The sequence below is a fragment of the Hippocampus bargibanti genome, linkage group LG16 (assembly GCF_051943395.1).
Source record: "Hippocampus bargibanti isolate YZ-2025 linkage group LG16, ASM5194339v1, whole genome shotgun sequence".
NCBI classification, from domain to species: domain Eukaryota; kingdom Metazoa; phylum Chordata; class Actinopteri; order Syngnathiformes; family Syngnathidae; genus Hippocampus; species Hippocampus bargibanti.
In genome coordinates, this window is record NC_142749.1 from 12610021 (window position 1) to 12624423 (window position 14403).

General features: G+C 40.3%; 2 protein-coding genes across 2 annotated transcripts; one reads left to right on the forward strand and one right to left on the reverse strand.

The window, feature by feature from the left end:
• Positions 1 to 87: 87 nt before the first annotated feature.
• On the forward strand, positions 88 to 9032 carry vsig10l2 (V-set and immunoglobulin domain containing 10 like 2). The gene is made up of 12 exons (XM_089017701.1): positions 88 to 345; positions 1727 to 2074; positions 2194 to 2469; positions 3214 to 3489; positions 4843 to 5109; positions 5178 to 5435; positions 6419 to 6709; positions 6781 to 7125; positions 8395 to 8517; positions 8596 to 8620; positions 8715 to 8815; positions 8894 to 9032. Exons 1-12 carry the CDS (start codon positions 189 to 191, stop codon positions 9004 to 9006), a joined length of 2580 nt encoding a protein of 859 aa, XP_088873827.1. The 5' UTR covers positions 88 to 188; the 3' UTR covers positions 9007 to 9032.
• A 150-nt stretch (positions 9033 to 9182) lies between these two features.
• On the reverse strand, positions 9183 to 13552 carry chek1 (checkpoint kinase 1). Its single transcript, XM_089017705.1, is given in 15 exon segments — positions 9183 to 9524; positions 9621 to 9722; positions 10712 to 10843; positions 10979 to 11147; positions 11239 to 11323; positions 11385 to 11468; positions 11544 to 11648; positions 11805 to 11993; positions 12118 to 12187; positions 12267 to 12331; positions 12532 to 12555; positions 12558 to 12639; positions 12733 to 12847; positions 13236 to 13301; positions 13419 to 13552. Coding segments are annotated over 14 exon segments (1386 nt in total). The 5' UTR covers position 13301; positions 13419 to 13552; the 3' UTR covers positions 9183 to 9425.
• Between the last annotated feature and the right edge of the window lie 851 nt (positions 13553 to 14403).

A 14403-nucleotide genomic window follows, 5' to 3' on the forward strand; every position in this document is an offset into this window, starting at 1 on the left:
ACTTGTATAATAGATGAGCGCAAAGTATCACCAGTGTCATTCTAACCCAACAGGAGAAAGACAGAAGAATGGAGAGAAAGGAAAAACATATGAATAATTGAGCCCCAAATCAGTTGACTTCATCCCTCCCTACTCTCGGGCTACTCAAAGTCAACACCTACAAACCGGGTTCTTCTGGAAACGTCTCCATGAGAGTAAGAAAAGAAGATGAATTCATTTTGTTTGACTTTTTGATCATTTTTATCTGTTTTATGAGGAAAAAAAGAGGTTGCCGGATTGACGACCATGATGGTATCATGCTGGCCCAACTGGTAGGGCTGCTCTTTCTGCTTTACTCTGCGAATTGTAAGTATGAAGATGTTTCATTGTCATTTTCATTTGAATTTTTCAACGTATCATTTGTACAATGTACAAAACGGGTTCATGCAGCATAACTCAAATTCTTTGACCCAACTCACGTCATGCTTCTTCTGGTGTGCGTACATTGGCCACCCGTAGCGACAAAGTGCAGTAATATTAGTCGCTTTTCACAAAGGACAAAAAAAATACATACCGGTCAATGTGGTTACATTGTTTGTCTACATGTTTTCCTGCACCATTTTAACTCAAATAGCTTGTCACCAAAAAAAGCACAAAAGCATTTGAAGTTGTTTTCATTTTAAATCACATAAGGCCATGACTCTTCAATGTAGTTTGTTGCCACCCCCAAAAATAAATGACACTCCAATATTGTCATTATAACCCACAAAATGCAGAAAAGAGAGACACCAAATACATAAACCGCAAATAAAATTGTGATCAAAGTTCTGCCGTGTGACTATATGGCAAATAATCTGTTGTCGTAAATGCAATGAATCCCGTAAATGTAGCATGCAATGAATCCTGTAACTGAACACTGGTGATAAACAACACCACTGCCTCTCTATCTTCCACACGTTAGCATGCATTGGATTGGATTAGCCTTTATTAGTCTCGCAGTGGAGACATTTACATTTCACAGCAGCAAAGTGATGAAATGAAGAGGAGCTGCTGGAAAGGTAGCCACTCTCGCGGTGCCATCTTGAAGTAAAAATAACAAATAATATGACAACACAAAGACACAGACAGTCATTCGATATCAAGAACTTTCTGCACCTTCATTGTTGTATGAATCAGTTCTAGATGAAAGAGGAGAGGATCAAAGCGTCCTTTTAGCTAGTGGATCAGGGACGTCATGGTGGAATGTGCACATCTACTACAAGCTGAATGACGAAAGCAAACACAAAGCTGTAGCATCTATTGACGAAAAGAGATTGTCGCATATCTCCTGTCCCATGTAAATCCGCGTCAATCCCAAGCCGCGACAGTTCCACATAGGCATCGGCGCTCTGCGCTGACGCTTCTATCTGCTCATCCCGGACTCCTCAAGCCATGCAAAAAAGCACAATAGCCCCAGAGCTGTCCAGCGATGACAGTCAAATGGCACAGAAATTCCTCCCAATCAAAAACGGTGCTGGCAGATTTGTGCTGCCGAAAGGGTGCAATCGGTCAGCACAATCTCCTCCTTGATGAATGTCGTAGCGGCCAAAAATGCTGAAAAACAATTCACATGACGCACAACAACACAAAGTGACAAAAGAAGACACAAAAATACCAAAAAAAAAGCAAAGCTCGTGACCGCACTTGCTGACGGCTACCTACTCGGGCGCCATCTTGGACTTCATATATGTGTCATCTCTTCTCCCAGCGCAGCCCATCAATGGGGATGTGGTGTACCGGGATACCAGCGTATACGGTGTGGTGGGCAAAGCCGTGATCCTGGAGTGCGGGTCCACCTTACCCGACATGTACATATGGAGCTTCACCAAACCCGGCACTGAAGCCATCAAGGCGGTGGTGTACGACTTGGGCCAAGGTCCCAAGATCCAGAAGCTGGCCCACACTCTGGGGCAGGTGACGGCCATCTTGAAAAGTGCCGATATGAGTATTGACAAGATTCCCGTGGTTGCTCAGGGTCTTTACACGTGTCAGGCCTTCTATGACATCGAGAAAGTACCCGTTGTGTACTACTACTACGTGCACCTTATAGTTCGAGGTAAGGCAATTTCCAGACCAATCAATGATAATTGATTGTCAAACATGTATTGAGTGGTAGTACAGATCGCACTTATACCTTATACTCACAAAAAAAGACAATAAGGACACTTTTTGTAGTTCCAGTAACAAAGCCACACCTCCTGTTGAGCGATGGCTCCCCAGTAGAAGGATCAACGATATGGTTGAGATGCAATCTGGATAACGGCACCGGACCCATCCAATATGTTTGGCAACAAGAAAATCATCACGGAAATGCCTCGGTGTTTGCGCAAGGCGGCACCGACGTGGTCAACGTGACGGAGGTGAACCGTAATCACACGGGCTGGTACCGTTGCCTCGCCAGCAACGCCGTCAACAGTGAGCGCTCTGATCGCATATGGATGGAGATTATCTGTGAGTAGAGATCATTTTTTGTGAAATAATTTTGCAATGACTTTGTTGAATATGTCTGCTGATTAACTCATTGTCATTGTCTAAATGAAACTCCTCATTTTACTTCCAAATAGTTAATGACACCAAGATTTCACAAGATGGTGGCAAAATTGTAAACTTCTCAACTCACTCTAACGTAATTAACACATTCACTGCCATTCACCAATTTACTCGAAAATTGAAAATATGACGACGTAGAGGGCCATTCCCGAATTTGTTTGGGTTTTGTTTTTTCCTTGCTTGGGTGCAGATAAAGCGCTGACCATGGCTTCTGGCAATGTTTTGTATTGTATTGTATTTTGGACACCCGCCCCCATTTTAAGCTCAGATAACTCCAGACCCATATAGTTTAGGAATTAATTTTCCTGCAGGGGGTGCCGATAAAGCGCTGATCAGACCTCTGGCAATGTTTTTTCACTTCCACAAGAAGTGAAAAAAACATTTGCCTTTTGTACAGCCACCCCCACTTGCACCTCATATTACTACAGACCCATATAATTTAGGAATTAACTGATGACAGAAGAGAGACTAAGGTTTCTTACACTGCATTGAATGTTTTTGTAGTCCTAAAATTCAATATTCTGTGAGTCTTGGAATTCGATTAACAATGACAAAAACCCTGGCACTGGAGTGGACACATTTTTGCATGTCTGGCAGTGAATGACTTTAATAATAATAATAATAATAAACATATTTATTTCACAGTTGGTCCCGACATTCCCCATATCCAAGTGACGCCTTACACGGTGACCGAGAGAGGTTACTCAGCCTTGGAAAGAGAGACAGTCTCCCTGCAATGTCAAGCTCAGTCCAACCCCCCCAGTCAGTACGTGTGGCTGTACAACAACTCGCAAGTGTACACCGGGCCGCGCCTCACCATCACCAAGGTCCTCCGCATGCACACGGGCGACTACGCCTGCCTGGCGCAGAACACCTACCTCAACACACGATCCAAGAAAACAATCAGCCTGACTGTCTACTGTGAGTTGATACTTTGCATCGCCGACATGAGTTTTGTGTTTCTTCATCTTTTCTGATCTTTTCCTCCATTGCACTTCTCCTGATTTCTTTCTCGATCAGACACTTTCCTTGAAAATTTATCCCTTCCGAAAAACTCACTTTCAACCCCAAAAAAATAAATCACATACATACACGCACATACAAACACACACACACACACAGATGAGTAAGGAGGCCCCCTCCAGACCGGTTCTTCCATTTGGACCGTCCAGGAACTTGATGGAACGCTTTGGCAGGTACTTGCTGTCATGTGAAAGCGGCGCTGGTCATCTATAAGGACCAGCGCTTGCCATTCTTCCGATTTTTGTTGAACCGATAATGTCTTCACCGAATTTCAGTTTTCCTAATTGAAACACCATCAATTGTTTTTTTAGGGTTTCATATTTGAATGAAACAAAATAGCACCATGTTAATTAATATCACATGTTTAAATGGATGTCAAGGGCTGTGGCGGGCCGTGGATTTCCTTGCTAGGCCTTCAGTAGTGCTATGCTTGAATTAATCCAGACTGAAAAAAGTGTGATGTGATTTACTACAAGTCCACTAGAGGGTACAATTAGCCAGGAAATAACTTAGCGGCCTTTTTTGAAAAAGTATATTTTTTTTTCTTGAAAAGTCCGTTTTGAAAATGGCTTTAACAGTAAATCTGCAACAAAATCCATTTCTTTTCCTCCTTCGGCCATTGTGGGTTGACAAAACTGTTATTAAATCAACAAAATAAATTTGCTTATACGTCTCACTTCCGATACAGTATGCTAGCTCTGGCCAGTATGCTCTTGTCACTAGCGGGTTGTGATCAGAGCAGTTTTCGCAAGCAATGATTGTCTAGTGAAGGCGTTGGTACCCCTTCTGGATTGCCAACTCGAAATCTGATTGGTTAGAGCAACAGTTTGATCGACACATTTGATGCGGCAGGGCCCGCACAACTGATTGTGAAGGTGTACAGGTAGATTTCTGACTCTGGTAACAAATCATGGCTGAAATGTGATTAGTTAAATATGAAAACACACACCTGGAAGCAGCGCAACAGGGGAAAAGTAATGAAATGAAGCTGAAAGATAATTTGGAATTATTGAATAAGAATTCATGGACAAAATATAATTAACATCAGTTTGTGATTCAGATATGTTTAGGCCAGCAGAAAAAGGGTTTGCAGGCCTTGACGGTCCGCCACTCGTGTAATTGTATCTCAGATTTTCACCTATGGGGGTTTGGAACATATTCCCGCTGCGTTCACTGTATACTTAGGATTTTGTCCTTCCCTTGCATACTGCATTCTTCACTGCCTTGTTACGCCGACTCTTCTCCCCACAGATCCACCAGACGGCTCTCCTTCCTGCTCCATGGAGCCTGCCATGAATCACACCTCCCTGAGACTACGCTGCTCCTGGACTGGGGGTTTCCCTTCTGCCTCGGTTCAATGGGCTGAACACTTGAAGCGTACAGAAGATAAGGCAGACAGACGGGATAACAGTGACATCTTGCTGCCGTCCGAAGACCTTGCTGGCATTAGCAGTTTTTTTACATGCGCAGGGTCTCACCTAGCACTTAAACAATCGATGGAGTGTAGCATACGGGCATGTGAGTGACAAATAATGGTTTGTCCTCTCTGAAATTCTCCTTACCTTAACATTCTTTCTCTCTACCAGATCTGCCTCCATCAGAACCTGTTTGTTTAGCCTATGTGACGACCAATAAGCAGTTTCTGATGTTATCCTGCTCATGGGATGGAGGGGCACCCAATGCTTTGGTGTGGTGGGAAGGCCCCAATGGCCACGCTACACCCAGAGAAGAGAACTCTAACATACTAAACATTCCTTATGGCACTGCCCGCAGTGGAAGACCTTACGTCTGCCATGCAAAACATCCAGTCCTGGGTCAAACCAAAACCTGCGGGCTCACCTTGGGTACGTTCTCAAAGACGAGTACAATGATACCTCAGCTTACGAATTTAATTGGTTCCCAGAAAGTGTGTGTAAGGCGAAATGTTCGTCTGCCAAACATTTAGTTCCCATAAGAAACCATTAAAATGAGAATAGTCCATTCCCAGGTCCCCATAAACATAATTTTCTACTAAATAACCTTTAAAACTACACAAAATATACCTTATTTTATGTATAATAACTGTGCTATTGTATTGCAATTAAAGAAATAAACTGTACTGTATAATAAAGTCATTTTATTTACCTTTGTGATGGTAGTTGTGAATGGATGACAAACTTCCAGGTTGCCTCTTGATGAGATCCGAGTGAAGTTGCCATGCTATCTCGGTGATAATACCCTCACTCACAATGTCCGCTGCTAGCTGCTTTTCGTTAATCCAAATCAACAGAAGTTTTTCAACATCTCCTATTGCCTGAGACCGTTGCTTAGACAACACCGAAACACCCTTAGCCACACATAGCAATGGTCTACTTCGCGTACTGGTAGTGGGACGCCAAGTCACACAAACACACACCTCGTTCGTGTTTCTCAATGATCTCCTTCTGTTCGACCGTAATTTTGTTTTGCGTCCTCTTTGGCTAAACACTAGCCTGTGGTGGGGTCTTTTTCGGTCCCATAATAGCAAAAGTATCCTTGATAACAAACCACGTATGAACTCAAGGAATGGAGTGATGTAAACAAGTCCGCCAGCCAGCGTGGCGCTGTTCGACCGTGTGGTTTTGGTGTTCTTCTGCCGAAAATTAGTCTGCCAGCCACTGTGGCACTGCGTGTGGTTTGGTTCGTTTGCCGAAAACTAGTTTGTATGCCAAGATTATATTCTCGCGAATTTAATGTTTGTAAGGTGAAAAGTTCATAAGATAAAGCATTCGTAAGCTGAGGTATCGCTGTATTTGCACCAATGCTACGTGCCCGAAATGGGAAACAACTTGTTCGTGTCTATTCGTAGAGGCTCCCGTTTTGCTCACGCAGCGCAGGGTCGTGTCAGTGTTTGAAGGGGCTGACGTGCAGCTGTCTTGCAACTTGAGGGCCAACTACCTTCCCACCGGTCATATAACGTGGTTCAATAATCACGGTTTGGATATCCGGGACACGTCCAAGTATATGTTACTGCGGACATCAACGTGGGCCAATCTGACCGTGCGTGACACGGATGAGGCCCAGGATAGCGGCGAGTACAGGTGCACCTCAAGCAACGCGGTCGGAGGAGCCGACCTTAACTTCACGCTGGTGGTTAAGAGTAAGATTATTTTAAATAATATTTCAAAAACACAATGACAATGTCCGGCTCTAATTTTTTTTTTTTCCCAGAGCACCCCATGCCACCCAATGCCACCCTGATCCGGGTGGTGTACATCGGCCGCCTGCGTAATGAGGTGGAACTGGAGTGGAAGATGGAGGGCGATGCCGAGCAAGGCTGGACGGGATTCGTGGTGCAGCACAAGGGGATGAACGATCGACCAGGGAGGAGAGCAAGCAACAATGACTCAATGGAGGAAAGGATCAGTGCTGCAGTTTGGCACCATATCATCATCCAGGATCCCCATGTCAGGATTCACACTGTGGGCAGGCTAACACCGACTGCAAACTACCAGTTCCGGGTCATAACCTTTAACCACAGAACCGTGGGGCACCCTTCCGCCGCCAAAATGCCAGGTAAAGAGAAAATACATTTAAAAAATGGTACAAAGTAACATTTCCCGGGCTGAATCTCAACAGAATAAAATTGGACATACCCACCTGGCATCCAATTGTATTTATTTATTTATTACTTTATTGATTAATTTATTTATTTAGTCTATTTTTTTCCATTTGGTTATTTGTGTTTATATATTATTTATTTATTTATTTTGTTTGTTTTTCATTTATTTATTCATTTATTCTGTTTGTTTTTTATTCGTTTTTTCATTTGTTTATTTGTGTGTTTATTTATTTATCTATGTAATTATTAAGGCTATTTGTTTATATTTTATCATTATTTTTTATTTAGTTATTTTTTTTATGTGTGTTTATTTATTATTTGTTTACATTTGTGTATGTATTTATTTATTCTGGTTATGTATGTATGTATTTATGTATTTATTTATCCTGTGTTTTTTATTTTTTTCATTTGTTTGTGTGTTTATTTATTTATCTATTTAATTATGTATGCTATTTGTTTTTATTGTTTCATTATTTTTTATTTTGTTATTTTTTGTGTTTATTTATTTATTTGCATTCATGTATGTATTTATTTATTCTGTTTTTTTTTATTTATTTAATTCTGTTATTTGTTTATTTGTGTCTTTATTTATTGTTTCGTTTTTTAAATTGTGTTATTTGTTTCTTTGTGTTTGTCTATTTTTTATTCTATTTGTTTTTTATTGATTATTTTTGTATTTAGTTATTTGTTTATTTTTGTATTTATTTGTTCAAGCTACAGGTTATGAAACATGCAATCCTACCAACAGCGACATTGAAAACAAATGTGTAACATTGTAATGAATTAAGTGTAGATGCTATTAATAAGACTGTTCTTTTTTTCTTTATTCACTCAGGTGACAGAATCATCTCAAACCACACACATGCACACACGTACAAAAAAAACACTGACTTTGTTTGCCTTCCATTCTCCTTTCATTCTACTTGTCGTGTGTTGTTCTTTCTTATAAACAAGACACGGATGTCTTTTTTGTACAATATATGCAATCCATGCAAGGATTAGTTAATCTCCCAAAACAACATGCCTCTTTGAAAAAAAATCTGTTTTAAAAGACTCAAAAAAAAAAAAATATATATATATATATATATATATATATATATATATATATATATATATATATATATATATATATATATATATATATATATATATATATATATTGTACGTATGTGTGATTATTATGTCATATTTACTGCAATTTGTCAAATATGCTTTTTTTGCAGCCGAGCCACGCTCCAACAACTACCCGGCTGTGATCGGCGCAGCCATAGGTGGGATGCTTTTTGCAGCCATCGTCACAGTGCTGCTGCTCATGTACATTTTCCGCAACCGCAACAACAATCCTCGTGAGTCTCACTCACATTTTAGTTTGTGCTTTAGTGTCGAATTTCCGAATTGAAGTTTCCCCTCTTGGTTTTTCACAGGACTACATGACATGTTGTTTGGCCTGTGAGTCTATGTAGCCTCAGCCCAATACAATAGTAAGAGCCTTTTTTGGCTTTCGCTAAATATATAAATTGGTTGTCACATTTTCCACTTCCAGGCGTCACAGCCAGTCAAGGGAGAATATTAATTTCCCAGAGGATGAGGTGATCAACCAGACAGAGGGCGGAATACCGGAAATGGGGGGCTCATCCAGCCAAGGCAAGATGGATATGTACCCTTAATGTGATCCATAACCAGATTTGCTGATTGTAATTTTTGATATATTTTTTTATGTAGCTCCCAGAATACCCCGGGCGGCTTCACCCTTGACCACCGCCGGACAAGCCCCTCCCACGGATGACAACGAACCTGTCAATGTTACCATCACCGTCCAAGCGACCGGATCCTAAAGAAAATTACAGTACTGGCTAAGTCATCACCGTCTTATACCTGAAATATAGTTTCAATTGAAAGCCGCTTAGGAATAAAATTATTATTATTCTTATTATAAATCCGCTTTAAAAAAAAATGCTTTCAGAATACACAGATTGTCATGGATATCTTTTAAAAAATAATTTATTTAAGATTTTGAACAGTGTAACTTGAAGCAACTTCGCAACAAATGAGTTTTTACAGGCTGAACACAAATATAACGTTTATATGGATGCTTAATCTACAAGTGTTTGCATTATTTCTAAAAAAAAACAACAGCAGGAAGTGGGTGTTACAAACACAAAACAGAACAAACAGGAACACTTAATTATTATTTAACAATAAAGAAATAACAGCTACATATATAAATACAAGCCGCCCTCCTTCACGGCCAATGTCAGTTCATGTTTGGAAAGGTAATTTTCTGATTGCAGATGATGTCGCACAGCTTCTGCTTGATCTTCAAGAAGAGACGTTTGAACTCCAGACCGTCCCCCTGTAAGCACAAAATGACGATAACGATGTGGAGGTGTACCAATTCCATTTTTTGTTCGGTTTCACGTCATCTTTCAAAGTCAAGTCCAAAAAACACCTTGGACAGCCTGAAGTCCAGCAGTACTTTCTGATTCATATCAAGCAAGTAGACTTTGAAAATGAGCTTGCTGTTGCGCTTGTCGAGTGTACTCACAGTCACCTGAGAGACAAAGAGAGGTAAAAGTCTTATTACATGAAAAACACGTATAGTGATACCTCGGTTTACGAACCCCTTGGCCTACAAACTTTTCGGTTTACGAACGTTACATTTAGGAAAATTTTACCGTGGCATACAAACTATTTTCAAAGACAGCCAGACGACAGAGAGAGAGTGAGAAAACACACACACAAAAAGGGAGACGACAGAGCTTGAAACAAAAAAAACAAAAGTGAAATGGTGAGAAAATGGATAGAAAACAGTGACATTTGGACTCGTTTCAACTTTGCAGAGTGTAGACTGGAAGGTTAAAACATCCCATCAATCAGGCTCCACAAATAACCCGCACAAGCCATCTGTACACTTGATGCAAAAAGCTATCAACCCAGCTAAACAGAACACAATTGATGAGGAACAAGGTAAAATCATCGCAGACAAAGCACCTACGAGGGACTATTCCTCAAGATGGTGAAAGAAGGCTACGTTCCTTATCAAGTGTTTAATGCTGATGAAACTGGCCACTCCATTCCATCAAGCCATCAACGATCATCACAAAGGTAATTCAAACGACTTTATTATATAGTACAGTTTATTTTTTAAATTATAATACCATAGGACATTTATTATACATAAAATAAGGTATATTTTGTGTAGTTATAACGCTTAGAAAATTAGAACGTATTAAATTATGTTTTATGGGGACCTGGGAACGGATTATTCTCATTTTAATGGTTTCCTATGGGAAATTATTTTTTGGGATACACACTTTTTGCCTTACGCACTCTGGGAACCAATTAAGTTCGTAAGCTAAAGTATCACTGTACATACTTTCCATGTTTTAAAAGTCTTACATTTTGGTTTAGAAGACATGGCAGCAAAAAAAAAATAATAATAATAATAAAAAAAAAGACCAATCCCGATCTGAGTTTATAAATGTAAGTCATTCTATAATCAAAATGGACCCTGTAACGAAAGTAATTGCAAACGCATACCTGATTGTTGCATGTGAGTTTGTAGCAAAGGGCCAGGCTGTCGCAGGCGCCTTTTAGCGACATCAGAGAAGCGTCGGCATTCACCGAGGTGAAAAAACGTGTCATTCGGCGCACTAATCTTTGCAATGGGGTCTGCGATCACAAAGGAGAGATTTGATTGTTGAAGGATTAATTTTAGTATTTGTTTCAGTTTATTCAAATATATCATGAATTCGTATTCACATTGAAGGAAAAAAAAAAAATCTGAATTAAAGTTGCTGGAGTCACCTGACTGGCTCCTGGCGTTCCCAGCAGCTGACTGCCGAGCAGCATGTGCTCAGGTTTGGTTGGCTGAGAGAAGCTAACTTGACCGTCTGATTGACCGATGAGCAGCATGGCTTCCCAACCTCCCACAGCAAGATCGGGCTGGGAGCTGGAGAACTGTATCTTGTCATCGCTGCATAGATAAATACCAGAATGCTGACAATTTGGGGGGGGGGGGCCTAAAAAAAAGAATTATGTCGCGGAAGAAAAAGAAAAATATTCACCTGATGGCTCGAGATATGACATCAGCATCAGATCGCCGGTGTTTGTTGGCACCAGAGTTTAAAGAATCCAGTGGCTGATTGACACCTGCGTAAAAATCATTATTAGAAATCTCATGTTAATTGACACACTCCGTTTTATAACTTACCTTGAGTGAACCAACGGTCTTTTTGAATATCCGCAATGGTGATGCGTGCTTCTGGTTTGGCCAATAATAACTTGGACAATAAACCTTACAAAAAAGAAGACGATGTGCTACACAAAAGGGGGTGCAAATGCATAATTTATATCTAAATACAGGACTTACTGAGAGGAACTGGCTGTATTTTCTTCCAGGGAGACAGGTAGGTTTTTTTGTTAAGCCAATCCACATATTCCTGACAAATTTCAGCAGGTTGGTCCCATGGCAGTTCTGGCAATTGGGGAAAAAATCAATTTCAGAAAAGCCCTTTGTTAGCATGGATTGAAGAAATAAAAAAAATTGGCAGACATCCTCAATAAAACCTAAATTAGCTGCAGGACCACCATATTTTGTTTTTTTGGGACGTGACTATTTAGTGAGCGTTACCTCCAGCCAGCATCGCAGTTAGCACAATGCCGCAAGACCAGATATCCGCAGGTTGAGCTTTGTACTGGGTTTGGCTCAACAGCTCCGGGGCGACGTAAGGAAGAGTCCCGCAAAGACGATTCATTGGGCGCTCCTTTCCTTTGAAGCGAAACATGGTTGCGAGGCCGAAATCGGTCAGCTTGAGGTTGTCTGAGAAATCAAATGACGGGAGATATAAATGACATTAATGCATGCAACCACTGATGTGTTTCTTTTTCTGGACTATCCCAGTTGATGAGATGTTTTCATGGCATACACAATCACAATTTCTTACCTTTGTCATCCAGCAAAATATTCTCAGGCTTTATGTCTCTGTGGGTGATGCCAATTCCGTGAAGGTACTCCTGCAAAAAGCATAAAGTGAGAATTGGATCGAATCACAAACAAATGAGTAACATGGCATACAAGCGTTGCTTGTCTCACCACTGCAGCTACAAGTTGCTGAAAAAATCTGTGAGCATCTTTCTCTGGCATTCCAACATCCGGTTCTGAAAGATACAAGTTGGATTGGTTGTGTTTATTTGTTTATTACTTCTGGATGTACAAAGTCACGATATAAAAGCTTCCTTTACAAAAAAATATATATCATGGTAGCAAGTGGATTCTACTGTTATTTTAATGGAGGACTTGTAAAAACACATTTTTAGAATCAACCTTGGATTTGAATTAGAATCAAGCTGTGTCTTACCAATGCGGTCGAATAGCTCGCCCCTGTGCAGTATTCCAAAAAGAGATAAACAGTAGTTCCTTCCTTACGATGCCCAAAAAAACGCACAATATTCCGGTGGTTTAGCATCTGGAAAATAGAACAGTGCAAAACAGATCACACACACTTATCAATTTAATTAATTGAAATGCTTCAAGGATTGCTTCAGAGGTCACAACCGACCTTGTGCACGCAGATTTCCTTTTTGACATTTTCCGCACATTCTTTAGCCTGTAAGATGTTGATGACTTTGACTGCAACCGCCTCCTCAGTCTGTCTGTTCACTAGAAGCCTTACTCTAATAGCAGAGAGGGACATGACAAAATTAATCATTTACTGACGTGATCTGGGATCTCGCTAGTGGTACATGAAAGAAACTGGTCAGTTTGATTCCCTTTGAAGTCAAAGACGTTATATGAACGGTTTGAGCTTGAACGTTGACTACTGTGGTTTTTCCGATCATTCATCTGTAACCAAAATGAGGGCAAATACTGTAGAACATAGTGGGACATGTGTGTTCGTTTGTTACATGTATTTTACCAAGGCATGGCCTTTGGAGGACAATAGAAACTTAAATGTGCTTTTGCCAGTCACATCGGCCACGGCGCAATTTTTTTTGAGGGGATGTTCATAATATATGGATAATTAACAGTGCAATAGGAGACAAATAAGAAAGGTTTGCCTACTCTCCATAAGCTCCTTCGCCAAGTGTTTGAACAACATCCCAGTCCTGCACAAACGGCACTGCCATCCTAAAAACAGAAGCATACGTTATTAACACACTCGCATTTCGAAAGTTAATATATTATCATTGCCTGTAGGACATTAATCAAAATAAACTTTCTATTGCCTCGTTCGCTACCACGTACCTGCACAACTACCAGTCTCTCCCAAGTTTCCAAGTGTAATTGACGCACATCCAAGAGCCTACTGTGCTGTCTGCACGGCATCAAATTGGCGCGCTGTTTTGCAAACGTTTCCTTCTTCTGTTTCTTTGCTTCCGGTTTGTTACACGTACATCCGGTTTACGTCCTCATTGCGGCACATTCAAATGTGCTTTACGGCACAGCAAATGTGTGCCTTCTAGTGAGAACGGCATATTTTTAAAACACAATTACTGATTTTCTAAAGCTATATTAGTTCCCCAAATGTAATTATGGACGATTTTCGGTTTACGACTATTTTCCGTTGTCGCGTTGGCGTCTCCACAACTAGCAATGCGTCCTTGCGTTAACCTACACTAACGCAGTTAAATACGTTTTAAATGTCATTCTTGGCTTGTGGTTCCTTTTCTATCCCGTAAACGGACTTAATATTTAGCAAATTTAAATAGCTAGTGTTTATTACTGCCTACACGTTACAAATGGGATAGTCAACGTTCACCAAGGACCTCTTCCTTTCTGCGACGCATATAAAATGACCATTGTCAAATAAATAAACGACATCAAACATTTGGAGAATAACATTTAAATGTGTTTCGAAAATCCTCATTTACATCTTTCACAACAGCTGAAGTTGTAAAAAAGCGATTTACACAAGAGTTAAAATAAAATACAAAAATTAAACAGAACACATAACATGACAGTCACAAGTATTCCCGCATGCTACTTGTTTGAAGCTGTTTTAGATGAAAGAGAAAAGAATATTTCGCCAATCGATCTTAGATGTCATGATCACAACCTGACATCTACCACAAACAGGTTTGCCCTTCAGTTTTTGACTAGTTTATGACTAATATCAGATTACACCCCGCGATAGCTCATGGCTGTTCTGTCATTTAAGTCATTACGAAACAAACAAGCAAATGTTCCCACGAATCCAAATTTCAGCTGCATTCATTTTTTTAAATACAAG

Excerpts from the sequence above, each read along its gene's own strand:
- vsig10l2 (XM_089017701.1), top strand. The coding sequence starts at position 189 with ATGAGAGTAAGAAAAGAAGATGAATTCATTTTGTTTGACTTTTTGATC. Across the intron at positions 5,110-5,177 it reads GGAGTGTAGCATACGGGCAT|ATCTGCCTCCATCAGAACCT; the intron begins GTGAGTGACAAA and ends TCTCTCTACCAG. Across the intron at positions 8,518-8,595 it reads CAACCGCAACAACAATCCTC|GACTACATGACATGTTGTTT; the intron begins GTGAGTCTCACT and ends GGTTTTTCACAG.